This window comes from Anthonomus grandis, chromosome 3 (assembly GCF_022605725.1).
Source record: "Anthonomus grandis grandis chromosome 3, icAntGran1.3, whole genome shotgun sequence".
In the NCBI taxonomy this organism is placed as follows: Eukaryota; Metazoa; Arthropoda; class Insecta; order Coleoptera; family Curculionidae; genus Anthonomus; species Anthonomus grandis.
This window is the reverse complement of record NC_065548.1, coordinates 4733605-4750259: the sequence shown is the minus strand read 5'-3', so window position 1 is coordinate 4750259 and position 16655 is coordinate 4733605. Positions and strand designations below refer to the sequence as shown.

Here is a 16655-nt window from a genome sequence, read left to right as displayed (position 1 = left end):
CGCATTTTATACTTTTTCTTGCGGTATTTAATAGCTCGAGAAGTAATTAGTGCCCGTAATTAATATTTATGTAAACAAGCCCGTAGCATCGAAGGGTGGTTACACGCGGTTTCACCAACTTTTATCAGATTAACCAGAAGAGTTTTCAATTAAATTACACCGGTTTATACCTCAGTAACAAGAACATCTTCAACAATGACACAAGAGGGTTCAAATTGATGAAGCACACACACATGAAATGTGATCAAAGGGCAAAAACCGAAAATTCTTTTTCGCAATTAAATTCTGAAAATTCGCTCGTAAATTCCGAACCAATGGGTATCACAGATGGCTCTGGGGGACAAAACAATGGCAGAAAACAATTGGCGGCGCGCGTGGGCCGCCTCGCAATAATCGATTCATCAGTTTATCGCCAACAACTGCCACCGAGCGAGTAGCCGGCTTTATTGAAACGGCCGCTGTATTGTCTTTGCACCTTAGTCAGATTTTTTCAGAAATCGTTTGTAAGAATAATAAATTATTGCTTTGGACCCCGGACTAATTAATGCACCGAGAACGGAAATAGAGCTCGTGCGCAACGCCACTAAGCGAACAGGATATAGGTCGAATTTATTAGTACAGGCGCGTATGTTAAAAAAACACTTTTAATCACTTTGGCATATTTAGTAAAACAATTAATTTATACGAGTAACAGAAACATATATGGAAGATTTTAGGTCTTATGTATGTCTAATTTTTAATTTAAGTTAATAAAGAAAACCCTTTGCATCCTGAAGATGGTAATGTCGTGACTATACATGTGAAACTATTTATTAATTAACATATTATAGTCCCACATTGATAAAATGAATCCATTGCATTTTTACAGGCGTACAATGGAAGAATTTACGTCAGAATTTGGATGTTTGTCCCCGGACTATTGAGACAACTAGCCGGAATAGAGATATCGCGCAGTGTATACGAGAGAGAGGGAAACAACATGGTCGTAGATATTTATAGTACAGGCGTCAAGTGCAAACAAATTGAAGTTTTATTATATTTGATAGATTATTTTGTTATTAGCATACAAGACAAAGGGGGGATCTAAGGCTCGAAACCTTGTATTGATTTAAATAGTATATAACCATCATACTTAAAAAAAGACAAATTATTTTCTAGGCCCTATATAACTGACGCTCTTCCCAGGAGGTGGCGGTGGTGCCCTTTGAGTTACTTTATCTGACTTAATGTTTATTATGGCTGGTTTTTGTTGTAATGAAACTTTTTGAGAATATAATTGTCTATAATAAATGGTTTATAAAGTTTATTGTAGCATGAACACTTTTCAAAATATTCGCCTTTAAAGACCCATGAAGCATAATCGGTTTTCTGGAGATAACTCCATTTGAATTCCAATAACTGATTAAGTATTTACTATGGCTGATTTTTGTAATAATGAAACTTTTACATAATAGAATCTTCTATAATTAATGCTTAATGAAGTTTATTGTAGCATAAGTACTTTTTGAAATATTCGCCATCAGAATAATATAAGACTCATGAAGCATAATCGGTTTCATGGAGATGACTCCATTTGAATTCCAATAACTGATTAAGTATTTACCATGGCTGATTTTTGTAATAATGAAACTTTTACAGCATAAAATAGTCTTTAATTAATGCTTAATGAAGTTTATTGTTGCATAAGTACTTTACGAAATATTCACCATTAGAGTAACATAAGACCCATGAAGCATATTCGGTTTTCTGGAGATGACTCCATTTGAATTCCAATAACTGATTAAGTATTTACCATGGCTGATTTTTGTTATAATGAAACTTTTACATAATAGAATTTTCTATAATTAATGCTTAATGAAGTTTATTGTAGCATAAGTACTTTTTGAAATATTCGCCATCAGAGTAATATAAGACTCATGAAGCATAATCGGTTTCATGGAGATGACTCCATTTGAATTCCAATAACTAATTAAGTATTTACCATGACTGATTTTTGTTATAATAAAACTTTTACATAATCAAATTGTCTATAATAAATGCTTAATGAAATTTATTCTAGCATAAGTACTTTCTGAAATATTCGCCATTAGAGTAACATAAGACTCATGAAGCATAATCGGTTTCATGGAGATGACTCCATTTGAATTCCAATAACTAATTAAGTATTTACCATGACTGATTTTTGTTATAATAAAACTTTTACATAATCAAATTGTCTATAATAAATGCTTAATGAAATTTATTCTAGCATAAGTACTTTCTGAAATATTCGCCATTAGAGTAACATAAGACTCATGAAGCATAATCGGTTTCATGGAGATGACTCCATTTGAATTCCAATAACTAATTAAGTATTTACCATGACTGATTTTTGTTATAATAAAACTTTTACATAATCAAATTGTCTATAATAAATGCTTAATGAAATTTATTCTAGCATAAGTACTTTCTGAAATATTCGCCATTAGAGTAACATAAGACTCATGAAGCATAATCGGTTTCATGGAGATGACTCCATTTGAATTCCAATAACTAATTAAGTATTTACCATGACTGATTTTTGTTATAATAAAACTTTTACATAATCAAATTGTCTATAATAAATGCTTAATGAAATTTATTCTAGCATAAGTACTTTCTGAAATATTCGCCATTAGAGTAACATAAGACTCATGAAGCATAATCGGTTTCATGGAGATGACTCCATTTGAATTCCAATAACTAATTAAGTATTTACCATGGCTGATTTTTGTAATAATGAAACTTTTACAGCATAAAATAGTCTATAATTAATACTTAATGAAGTTTATTGTAGCATGAGTACTTTACGAAATATTCACCATTAGAGTAACATAAGACCCCTGAAGCATAATCGGTTTCATGGAGATGACTCCATTTGAATTCCAATAACTATAAGTATTTACCATGGCTGATTTTTGTGATAATGAAACTTTTACATAATAGAATTGTCTATAATTAATGCTTAATGAAGTTTATTGTAGCATAAGTACTTTTTGAAATATTCACCATTAGAGTAACATAAGACCCATGAAGCATAATCGGTTTTCTGGAGATGACTCCATTTGAATTCCAATAACTGAATAAGTATTTACCATGGCTGATTTTTGTTATAATGAAACTTTTACATAATTAAATTGTCTATAATTAATGCTTAATGAAGTTTATTGTAGCATAAGCACTTTTTGAAATATTCGCCATTAGAGTAACATAAGACCCATGAAGCATAATCGGTTTCATGGAGATGACTCCATTTGAATTCCAATAACTGGTTAAGTATTTACCATGGCTGATTTTTGTTATAATGAAACTTTTTCATAATAGAATTGTCTATAATTAATGCTTAATGAAGTTTATTGTAGCATAAGTACTTTTTGAAATATTCGCCATTAGAGTAACATAAGACTCATGAAGCATAATCGGTTTCATGGAGATGACTCCATTTGAATTCCAATAACTGATTAAGTATTTACCATGGCTGATTTTTGTAATAATGAAACTTTTACAGCATAAAATAGTCTATAATTAATGCTTAATGAAGTTTATTGTAGTATGAGCACTTTTCGAAATATTTGCCTTTAAAGTAACATAAGACCCATGAAGCATAATCGGTTTTCTGGAGATGACTCCATTTGAATTCCAATAACTGGTTAAGTATTTACCATGGCTGATTTTTGTTATAATGAAACTTTTTCATAAGAGAATTTTCTATAATTAATGCTTAATAAAGTTTATTGTAGCATAAGTACTTTTTGAAATATTCGCCATTAGAGTAATATAAGACTCATGAAGCATAATCGGTTTCATGGAGATAACTCCATTTGAATTCCAATAACTGATTCAGTATTTACCATGGCTGATTTTTGTTATAATGAAACTTTTACATAATAGAATTGTCTATAATTAATGCTTAATGAAGTTTATTGTAGCATAAGTACTTTTTGAAATATTCTCCATTAGAGTAACATAAGCCTCATGAAGCGTAATCGGTTTTCTGGAGATGACTCCGTTTGAATTCCAATAACTGGTTAAGTATTTACCATGGCTGATTTTTGTAATAATGAAACTTTTACAGCATAAAATAGTCTATAATTAATGCTTAATGAAGTTTATTGTAGTATGAGCACTTTTCGAAATATTCGCCTTTAAAGTAACATAAGACTCATGAAGCATAATCGGTTTTCTGGAGATGACTCCATTTGAATTCCAATAACTGGTTAAGTATTTACCATGGCTGATTTTTGTTATAATGAAACTTTTACATAATAGAATTGTCTATAATTAATGCTTAATGAAGTTTATTGTAGCATAAGTACTTTACGAAATATTCACCATTAGAGTAACATAAGACTCATGAAGCATATTCGGTTTTCTGGAGATGACTCCATTTGAATTCCAATAACTGATTCAGTATTTACCATGGCTGATTTTTTTATAATGAAACTTTTACATAATAGAATTGTCTATAATTAATGCTTAATAAAGTATATTGTAGCATCAGTAGTTTTGACAATATTTGTCACTGAAAAAGGTTAAGGTGCGTTATGGACTCTTCGTCTTCTAGAGATGACTGCACTTAAATTACGATACCTTACTTAGTGTTCATTTTAATTTATGATTCTTATTATTAGACTTATAAAGCATAAAATTTCCTGCAACCAATGCTTAATGAATTACGTTGTCAAGAAAGCATTTTTCGAAATATTCACGGTTAAAATAGCCCAAGGTCCATGGAGATGGCTCTACTTAGATTTTGATACCTACTTTAGTATTCAGCGCAGCTCATGTTTTTTGTTACGATACGCAGAACATGAATCTTCTAGCAATTAATGCTTAAAAAAACAATTTAAGAAATATTGGCGATCATTTGGCAATCAAAAGACTATGACAAAGGATATAGGTGCCACTTACCATTCCTCCTCCTTAAGTTTGTTGCTCCAGCAGAATTTCTGAAACAAAAACAAATTTACTAAATTACTTAGATATTGAACATGACAATGTATTAAACGTTTTTTCAATAGAGGCATTTTTTTCCACTTTAGTCCGAGCGCATATGATCGAAACCATAAACGTTTCCCATAATGTTTCCTTAATTGTAAGGTATCAAGAGCGGAAAAAAATGACCGATTCAATTACCCACTTTGTCACAGCTGGGGCGGAACACGAAAAGGTCGTAAAATATTTTCGGAGCCATGTAGAACATGCTCGGTACCAAAGGTATCATTTTCCGAACCATTTAAACTGTCGTACGGGGCGATTTTTCAACTGCCTTTGTCTCCGTGTCGCATAAGAGGAGAATAATAAACGTTATTACCAAACAGTTTGTTTATAATGTAACGAGAGACTGCGAAGTGTGGTCGCGCCCTTTTTTTTATATGCCCACACGACTACTCGGGTTTAAAAGTCAAACCGTTTAAATAACAATAAAAAACATGCTGATCGGTGCAAAGGTGGATGAAGGGTGGAAATTTTTGACTGTTATGTAAGAGTTGCTGGACCACCTGAACTGTTAACAAATTTCTCTTCAGATTCCGAACGTAAAGCGTAAAATGAAGAGATTTATCTTCATTATAAAGAACTAATAAACGGTCGGGCAGGCAGGTGGAACCGTTACAATTTTTTTTCGATAATTTATAAACGACAAATAAATATTTATTATATGGCGTTTTCGTCGGGTTCTGTTATCTAAACAAGACCGTAGGTCGGCGCCGCACTTTTTTTACGGTCACACGTCGCGCTTTTCGTATGGTAATTAAATGGTTGTGTAACCGGCCATACATACCATCGCGACCACCACCAATTATTAACTTTAATGACGTTATAGTTGCACGTTAACCAAAAAAATAGCGTTTAACGAACCAATCGGTTGGACCTTTTTGGGTGGCCTCGATTATGTTTAAGGTTCTAGGCAGATTTTTCACGATTTATGGGCTTGTCGAATAACATCAACAACACCTGTACATTATTTCTCAGTGTACATAGTTTTTGTCAGGACTAGTCAAGCGGGTTGCCTCAAAAGTCATGAAATTGCGACGAGGAGCTAAATAAGCTGCTGAACCAATGTTGCCATATAGCATTATAATTAAACGCATAAGAATCATTAAAAATGAGTGGGACTAGTCAAACGGGTTGCCTATCGTTGCCTTTCCCAAATTGTTAAAAACCTTTGAACAGCTGTTGAAAAAACAGTTAAAGAAAACTGTTTTTGGTTTTACTTAGAATTTATCAGGACTAGTAAAGGTGGTTGCCTAAAAAGTCATGAAATTGCGACGAGCAGCTAAATAAGCTACTGAACCAATGTTGCCATATAGCATTATAATTAAATGCATAAAAACCATTTGAAATAAGTGGGACTAGTCAAACGGGTTGCCTATCGTTGTCTTTCCCAAATTGTTTATTGTATGTTTTAATTCTACTATATAAAGGAGATATTTGTGATGTAACACAGCTTGGCCATTAGACACCACTTCTTAAAACTAGGCCTATCTCAAAATTTTTTGCTTGACTTTTAACAACATTTTTAAAGAACGTTCTTCTTAATACTCTGATATTTATTTCATAAGAATATTCTCATTAGTTTTTGAGATATATGGCTTTAAGCTTTTTTAAATCAAGCCTTTACCTTTACCATTACCTTTCAAACTTAGACACCACTTCTTAAAAACAGACATATCTGAGAAATTTTTGCCTGTACTATCTTAGACCCTTAACAACATTATCAGGGAACATTCTTCTGAATATTCTTCTTTTTATTTGATAAGAATATCCTCGTTAGTTTTTGAGAAATTCGGTTTAAAAGTGTATGGTCTCATTATAAACTATGCATTTAGGCACGACTTGTGAAAACTAGGCATATCTCAAAAATTTTTGCCTGTACTTTCGTAGAATCTCAACAAAATTTTTAGGGAACATTCTTCTTAATATTCTGTTTTTTATTTCATAAGAATATTCTTATAATTTTTTGAGATATAGGGCTTTAAAGTGAATGGTCACTTTTCAAATTTGGTCGTTAGATATCACTTCTTTAAACTAAGCAGATCTCTCAAATTTTTGCTTGGATTATCTTAGAATTTTATCAACATTGTGAGGGAATATTCTTCTTTTTATTTCAAAAGAATATTCTCATTAGTTTTTGAGAAATTCGGTTTTAAAGTGTATGGTCTCATTATAAACTATGCTTTTAGGCAGGACTTGTTAAAACTAGGTATCTCAATAATTTCTGCTTAAACCAGCTTAGACTCTAAACATTAATTTTAGGGAACATTTTTCTTAATATTCTGTTTTTTATTTCGCCAAAATATTCTCACTAGTTTTTAAGATATTGGCCTTTAAAGCGAGTGGTCATTATTCAAACTTAACTCTTAGGCACCACTGCTTAAATTCAGGGATATCTCAGAAATGAATTTGTGGACTATTTTAGAACCTGGACAACATTTTTAGGGAACATTCTTAATATTCTGTTCTTTTATTTCAGAAGAATCTTCCCATTAGTTTCTGAGATATTGAGATTTAAAGTGAGTGGTCACTTTTCAAACGTGGCCGTTAGACACCAGTTCTTAAGACCAAGCATATCTCAAAAATTTTTGCTTGGAAAATTTTAAACCCTTAACAACATTTTTAAGGAACATTCTTCTAAATATTCTTCTTTTTACTTCACAAGAGTATTCCCATTAGTTTTTGAGATATTGGGTTTTAAAGTTATTGATCATATTTTAAACTTGGTCCTCAATCACGGCCGTTAGACACTATTTAGGCACCTTGACAAATACTTCATTTTATGACAAATCACTGTGCACCGTCGTTGCCAAATCTATATAAAAATCGTACAGAGCTAACCAGTAAAATGACCTATTTATTTTTTTTTTAATAAAACATCTTAAAAGAAATAATTTTCTTTAATGGATGTTGCAACATGCATGATGCGCATTAGTAAACGATCAGGCCACTCCCCCAAAAGGGGCGTGACTTCCCTAAAGCGCTGTTGCCACATAATTAATAAATTGAAATAAACATTCAAAACCGAATTAATCTGAAATAAAACATTCGGTTATCGATGTTTAATTTAAACCACCGTTAAGATCCTTTTTTGGGCGATTAGTTTTTGTTTTTGACGTAAGCGTTTTATATAAAACCCGCATACAGCAGCACGCCTATTTTCGACGATTTTCTAATTCATGCAAAAAAATGCAAATCAACAACAGCACTAAACGAATACGTGAATAAGTAGTAGTATGTTGTTATTTACCTTATTAATTGTGGACCCTCGTTCAAAATAAAGCATAGCGTAAGTGGGTTTTTCGCAGTACACGGTCATCTCTTTTTTTGGCAAATTGTCCAATATTTGAATAAAAAAATCCATTCTTATTCATGACGGGATCAAACTTTGATATCTTTATGAGTTTTTGGGGCATTTAGTTATTATAATAATAATGGTAACAATGAATCTGCAGCCTTATTAGTATATTTTTTTGTCAAGTCCAGGCTATACTGATCATTTTTGAAGGCGTAAAATTGCTGTTCTTCGACCTTTTCACCTTTCCCTATATCATCGGTTTATTTTCTTAATAGTGTTTGGATCGACTGGAAATAGTGTTTTTCTGGCGTAAAGTGTCTAATTATACTAGAAAAACATCACTTTATTTCCATCCTCTTCGAATTTTTAAACTGGGATAGAGATATATCAATGAGAATTCGACTTTTCCACCTTTTCCTATATCATCGTTTAATTCGTTTAATAGTGTATGGATCGACTGGAAATAGTGTTTTTCTGGCGTAAAGTGTCTAATTACCTTAGAAAAACATCACTTTATTCCCATCCTCTTCGAATTTTTAAACTGAGATAGGGATATATAAATGAGAATTTGCCTTTTCTACTATTTTCTATATCATCGTTTCATTTTTTTAATAGTGTATGGATCGACTGGAAATAGTGTTTTTCTGGCGTAAAGGGTCTAATTATACTAGAAAAACATCACTTTATACCCATCCTCTTCTAATTTTTAAACTGGTATAGGGATATATAAGTGAGAACTCGACTTTTCCACTATTTTCTATACCATCGTTTCATTTTCTTAATAGTGTTTGGATCGACTGGAAATAGTGTTTTTCTGGCGTAAAGTGTCTAATTATACTAGAAAAACATCACTTTATTCCCATCCTCTTCTAATTTTTAAACTGGGATAGGGATATATAAATGGGAATTCGACTTTTCCACTATTTTCTATATCATCGTTTTATTTTTTTAATAGTGTTTGGATCGACTGGAAATAGTGTTTTCCTGGCGTAAAGTGTCTAATTATACTAGAAAAACATCACTTTATACCCATCCTCTTCTAATTTTTAAACTGGTATAGGGATATATAAATGAGAACTCGACTTTTCCACTATTTTCTATATCATCGTTTCATTTTCTTAATAGTGTTTGGATCGACTGGAAATAGTGTTTTTCTGGCGTAAAGTGTCTAATTATACTAGAAAAACATCACTTTATACCCATCCTCTTCTAATTTTTAAACTGAGATAGGGATATATAAATGAGAATTGGACTTTTCCACTATTTTCTATATCATCGTTTCATTTTCTTAATAGTGTTTGGATCGACTGCAAATAGTGTTTTTCTGGCGTAAAGGGTCTAATTATACTAGAAAAACATCACTTAATACCCATTCTCTTCTAATTTTTAAACTGGTATAGGGATATATAAATGAGAACTCGACTTTTCCACTATTTTCTATATCATCATTTCATTTTCTTAATAGTGTTTGGATCGACTGGAAATAGTGTTTTTCTGGCGTAAAGTGTCTAATTATACTAGAAAAACATCACTTTATACCCATCCTCTTCTAATTTTTAAACTGGTATAGGGATATATAAATGAGAACTCGACTTTTCCACTATTTTCTATATCATCGTTTCATTTTCTTAATAGTGTTTGGATCGACTGGAAATAGTGTTTTTCTGGCGTAAAGTGTCTAATTATACTAGAAAAACATCACTTTGCTCCCATCCTCTTCTAATTTTTAAACTGGGATAGGGATATATAAATGAGAATTCGACATTTCCACTATTTTCTATATCATCGTTTCATTTTCTTAATAGTGTTTGGATCGACTGGAAATAGTGTTTTTCTGGCGTAAAGTGTCTAATTATACTAGAAAAACATCACTTTGCTCCCATCCTCTTCTAATTTTTAAACTGGGATAGGGATATATAAATGAGAATTCGACATTTCCACTATTTTCTATATCATCGTTTCATTTTCTTAATAGTGTTTGGATCGACTGGAAATAGTGTTTTTCTGGCGTAAAGTGTCTAATTATACTAGAAAAACATCACTTTATACCCATCCTCTTCTAATTTTTAAACTGAGATAGGGATATATAAATGAGAATTGGACTTTTCCACTATTTTCTATATCATCGTTTCATTTTCTTAATAGTGTTTGGATCGACTGCAAATAGTGTTTTTCTGGCGTAAAGGGTCTAATTATACTAGAAAAACATCACTTAATACCCATTCTCTTCTAATTTTTAAACTGGTATAGGGATATATAAATGAGAACTCGACTTTTCCACTATTTTCTATATCATCATTTCATTTTCTTAATAGTGTTTGGATCGACTGGAAATAGTGTTTTTCTGGCGTAAAGTGTCTAATTATACTAGAAAAACATCACTTTATACCCATCCTCTTCTAATTTTTAAACTGGTATAGGGATATATAAATGAGAACTCGACTTTTCCACTATTTTCTATATCATCGTTTCATTTTCTTAATAGTGTTTGGATCGACTGGAAATAGTGTTTTTCTGGCGTAAAGTGTCTAATTATACTAGAAAAACATCACTTTGCTCCCATCCTCTTCTAATTTTTAAACTGGGATAGGGATATATAAATGAGAATTCGACATTTCCACTATTTTCTATATCATCGTTTCATTTTCTTAATAGTGTTTGGATCGACTGGAAATAGTGTTTTTCTGGCGTAAAGTGTCTAATTATACTAGAAAAACATCACTTTGCTCCCATCCTCTTCTAATTTTTAAACTGGGATAGGGATATATAAATGAGAATTCGACATTTCCACTATTTTCTATATCATCGTTTCATTTTCTTAATAGTGTTTGGATCGACTGGAAATAGTGTTTTTCTGGCGTAAAGTGTCTAATTATACTAGAAAAACATCACTTTATACCCATCCTCTTCTAATTTTTAAACTGGTATAGGGATATATAAATGAGAACTCGACTTTTCCACTATTTTCTATATCATCGTTTCATTTTCTTAATAGTGTTTGGATCGACTGGAAATAGTGTTTTTCTGGCGTAAAGTGTCTAATTATACTAGAAAAACATCACTTTGCTCCCATCCTCTTCTAATTTTTAAACTGGGATAGGGATATATAAATGAGAATTCGACATTTCCACTATTTTCTATATCATCGTTTCATTTTCTTAATAGTGTTTGGATCGACTGGAAATAGTGTTTTTCTGGCGTAAAGTGTCTAATTATACTAGAAAAACATCACTTTATACCCATCCTCTTCTAATTTTTAAACTGGTATAGGGATATATAAATGAGAACTCGACTTTTCCACTATTTTCTATATCATCGTTTCATTTTCTTAATAGTGTTTGGATCGACTGGAAATAGTGTTTTTCTGGCGTAAAGTGTCTAATTATACTAGAAAAACATCACTTTGCTCCCATCCTCTTCTAATTTTTAAACTGGGATAGGGATATATAAATGAGAATTCGACATTTCCACTATTTTCTATATCATCGTTTCATTTTCTTAATAGTGTTTGGATCGACTGGAAATAGTGTTTTTCTGGCGTAAAGTGTCTAATTATACTAGAAAAACATCACTTTATACCCATCCTCTTCTAATTTTTAAACTGGTATAGGGATATATAAATGAGAACTCGACTTTTCCACTATTTTCTATATCATCGTTTCATTTTCTTAATAGTGTTTGGATCGACTGGAAATAGTGTTTTTCTGGCGTAAAGTGTCTAATTATACTAGAAAAACATCACTTTGCTCCCATCCTCTTCTAATTTTTAAACTGGGATAGGGATATATAAATGAGAATTCGACATTTCCACTATTTTCTATATCATCGTTTCATTTTCTTAATAGTGTTTGGATCGACTGGAAATAGTGTTTTTCTGGCGTAAAGTGTCTAATTATACTAGAAAAACATCACTTTATACCCATCCTCTTCTAATTTTTAAACTGGTATAGGGATATATAAATGAGAACTCGACTTTTCCACTATTTTCTATATCATCGTTTCATTTTCTTAATAGTGTTTGGATCGACTGGAAATAGTGTTTTTCTGGCGTAAAGTGTCTAATTATACTAGAAAAACATCACTTTGCTCCCATCCTCTTCTAATTTTTAAACTGGGATAGGGATATATAAATGAGAATTCGACATTTCCACTATTTTCTATATCATCGTTTCATTTTCTTAATAGTGTTTGGATCGACTGGAAATAGTGTTTTTCTGGCGTAAAGTGTCTAATTATACTAGAAAAACATCACTTTGCTCCCATCCTCTTCTAATTTTTAAACTGGGATAGGGATATATAAATGAGAATTCGACATTTCCACTATTTTCTATATCATCGTTTCATTTTCTTAATAGTGTTTGGATCGACTGGAAATAGTGTTTTTCTGGCGTAAATTGTCTAATTATACTAGAAAAACATCACTTTGCTCCCATCCTCTTCTAATTTTTAAACTGGGATAGGGATATATAAATGAGAATTCGACATTTCCACTATTTTCTATATCATCGTTTCATTTTCTTAATAGTGTTTGGATCGACTGGAAATAGTGTTTTTTTGGCGTAAAGTGTCTAATTATACTAGAAAAACATCACTTTGCTCCCATCCTCTTCTAATTTTTAAACTGGGATAGGGATATATAAATGAGAATTCGACATTTCCACTATTTTCTATATCATCGTTTCATTTTCTTAATAGTGTTTGGATCGACTGGAAATAGTGTTTTTCTGGCGTAAACTGTCTAACTATACTAGAAAAACATCACTTTATTACCATCCTTTGTTAATTTTTGAACTGGGATAGGGATATATAAATGGGAATTCGACTTTTCCACTATTTTCTATATCATCGTTTCATTTTCTTAATAGTGTTTGGATCGACTGGAAATAGTGTTTTTCTGGCGTAAAGTGTCTAATTATACTAGAAAAACATCACTTTGCTCCCATCCTCTTCTAATTTTTAAACTGGGATAGGGATATATAAATGGGAATTCGACTTTTCCACTACTTTCTATATCATCGTTTCATTTTCTTAATAGTGTTTGGATCGACTGGAAATAGTGTTTTTCTGGCGTAAAGTGTCTAATTATACTAGAAAAACATCACTTTGCTCCCATCCTCTTCTAATTTTTAAACTGGGATAGGGATATATAAATGAGAATTCGACTTTTCCACTATTTTTTATATCATCGTTTCATTTTCTTAATAGTGTTTGGATCGACTGGAAATAGTGTTTTCCTGGCGTAAAATGTCTAATTATACTAGAAAAACATCACTTTATTCCCATCCTCTTCTAATTTTTAAACTGGGATAGGGATATATAAATAGGAATTGGACTTTTCCACTATTTTCTATATCATCGTTTTATTTTTTTAATAGTGTTTGGATCGACTGGAAATAGTGTTTTCCTGGCGTAAAGTGTCTAATTATACTAGAAAAACATCACTTTACTCCCATCCTCTTCTAATTTTTAAACTGGGATAGGGATATATAAATGGGAATTCGACTTTTCCACTATTTTCTATATCATCGTTTTATTTTTTTAATAGTGTTTGGATCGACTGGAAATAGTGTTTTTCTGGCGTAAAGGGTCTAATTATACTAGAAAAACATCACTTTATACCCATCCTCTTCTAATTTTTAAACTGGTATAGGGATATATAAATGAGAACTCGACTTTTCCACTATTTTCTATATCATCGTTTCATTTTCTTAATAGTGTTTGGATCGACTGCAAATAGTGTTATTCTGGCGTAAAGTGTCTAATTATACTAGAAAAACATCACTTTATACCCAACCTCTTCTAATTTTTAAACTGGTATAGGGATATATAAATGAGAACTCGACTTTTCCACTATTTTATATATCATCGTTTCATTTTCTTAATAGTGTTTGGATCGACTGGAAATAGTGTTTTTCTGGCGTAAAGTGTCTAATTATACTAGAAAAACATCACTTTATACCCAACCTCTTCTAATTTTTAAACTGGTATAGGGATATATAAATGAGAACTCGACTTTTCCACTATTTTATATATCATCGTTTCATTTTCTTAATAGTGTTTGGATCGACTGGAAATAGTGTTTTTCTGGCGTAAAGTGTCTAATTATACTAGAAAAACATCACTTTGCTCCCATCCTCTTCTAATTTTTAAACTGGGATAGGGATATATAAATGAGAATTCGACATTTCCACTATTTTCTATATCATCGTTTCATTTTCTTAATAGTGTTTGGATCGACTGGAAATAGTGTTTTTCTGGCGTAAAGTGTCTAATTATACTAGAAAAACATCACTTTATACCCAACCTCTTCTAATTTTTAAACTGGTATAGGGATATATAAATGAGAACTCGACTTTTCCACTATTTTATATATCATCGTTTCATTTTCTTAATAGTGTTTGGATCGACTGGAAATAGTGTTTTTCTGGCGTAAACTGTCTAACTATACTAGAAAAACATCACTTTATTTCCATCCTCTTCGAATTTTTAAACTGGGATAGAGATATATCAATGAGAATTCGACTTTTCCACCTTTTCCTATATCATCGTTTAATTCGTTTAATAGTGTATGGATCGACTGGAAATAGTGTTTTTCTGGCGTAAAGTGTCTAATTACCTTAGAAAAACATCACTTTATTCCCATCCTCTTCGAATTTTTAAACTGGGATAGGGATATATAAATGGGAATTCGACTTTTCCACTATTTTCTATATCATCGTTTCATTTTCTTAATAGAGTTTGGATCGACTGGAAATAGTGTTTTCCTGGCGTAAAGTGTCTAATTATACTAGAAAAACATCACTTTATTCTCATCCTCTTCTAATTTTTAAACTGGGATAGGGATATATAAATGGGAATTCGACTTTTCCACTATTTTCTATATCATCGTTTTATTTTTTTAATAGTGTTTGGATCGACTGGAAATAGTGTTTTCCTGGCGTAAAGTGTCTAATTATACTAGAAAAACATCACTTTATTCCCATCCTCTTCTAATTTTTAAACTGAGATAGGGATATATAAATGAGAATTCGCCTTTTCTACTATTTTCTATATCATCGTTTCATTTTCTTAATAGTGTATGGATCGACTGGAAATAGTGTTTTTCTGGCGTAAAGGGTCTAATTATACTAGAAAAACATCACTTTATACCCATCCTCTTCTAATTTTTAAACTGGTATAGGGATATATAAATGAGAACTCGACTTTTCCACTATTTTCTATATCATCGTTTCATTTTCTTAATAGTGTTTGGATCGACTGGAAATAGTGTTTTTCTGGCGTAAAGTGTCTAATTATACTAGAAAAACATCACTTTATACCCATCCTCTTCTAATTTTTAAACTGAGATAGGGATATATAAATGAGAATTGGACTTTTCCACTATTTTCTATATCATCGTTTCATTTTCTTAATAGTGTTTGGATCGACTGCAAATAGTGTTTTTCTGGCGTAAAGGGTCTAATTATACTAGAAAAACATCACTTAATACCCATCCTCTTCTAATTTTTAAACTGGTATAGGGATATATAAATGAGAACTCGACTTTTCCACTATTTTCTATATCATCATTTCATTTTCTTAATAGTGTTTGGATCGACTGGAAATAGTGTTTTTCTGGCGTAAAGTGTCTAATTATACTAGAAAAACATCACTTTGCTCCCATCCTCTTCTAATTTTTAAACTGGGATAGGGATATATAAATGAGAATTCGACATTTCCACTATTTTCTATATCATCGTTTCATTTTCTTAATAGTGTTTGGATCGACTGGAAATAGTGTTTTCCTGGCGTAAAGTGTCTAATTATACTAGAAAAACATCACTTTATTCCCATCCTCTTCTAATTTTTAAACTGGGATAGGGATATATAAGTGAGAATTGAACTTTTCCACTATTTTATATATCATCGTTCCATTTTCTTAATAGTGTTTGGGTCGACTGGAAATAGTGTTTTTCTGGCGTAAAGTGTCTAATTATACTAGAAAAACATCACTTTATACCCAACCTCTTCTAATTTTTAAACTGGTATAGGGATATATAAATGAGAACTCGACTTTTCCACTATTTTATATATCATCGTTTCATTTTCTTAATAGTGTTTGGATCGACTGGAAATAGTGTTTTTCTGGCGTAAAGTGTCTAATTATACTAGAAAAACATCACTTTGCTCCCATCCTCTTCTAATTTTTAAACTGGGATAGGGATATATAAATGAGAATTCGACATTTCCACTATTTTCTATATCATCGTTTCATTTTCTTAATAGTGTTTGGATCGACTGGAAATAGTGTTTTTCTGGCGTAAAGTGTCTAATTATACTAGAAAAACATCACTTTATACCCAAC

The 16655-nt window shown here is 31.5% G+C and overlaps 1 protein-coding gene across 2 annotated transcripts in view; it reads right to left on the bottom strand.

The window, feature by feature from the left end:
* The window catches only part of LOC126734694 (RNA/RNP complex-1-interacting phosphatase), a 115089-nt gene that overhangs the window by 61843 nt on the left and 36591 nt on the right, over window positions 1–16655 (bottom strand). Inside the window, exons 1-2 of one of the 2 annotated variants that reach the window (XM_050438404.1) lie at window positions 5159–5261; window positions 4930–4967 (exon numbers count right to left, since the gene is read on the bottom strand). In XM_050438404.1, the coding sequence (XP_050294361.1) occupies window positions 4930–4967; window positions 5159–5254 (134 nt within the window). In that variant the 5' untranslated portion in view covers window positions 5255–5261. Of the gene's footprint in view, window positions 1–4929; window positions 4968–5158; window positions 5262–16655 lie in introns of those variants that run through there. The other variant, XM_050438403.1, reaches the window with a different exon arrangement.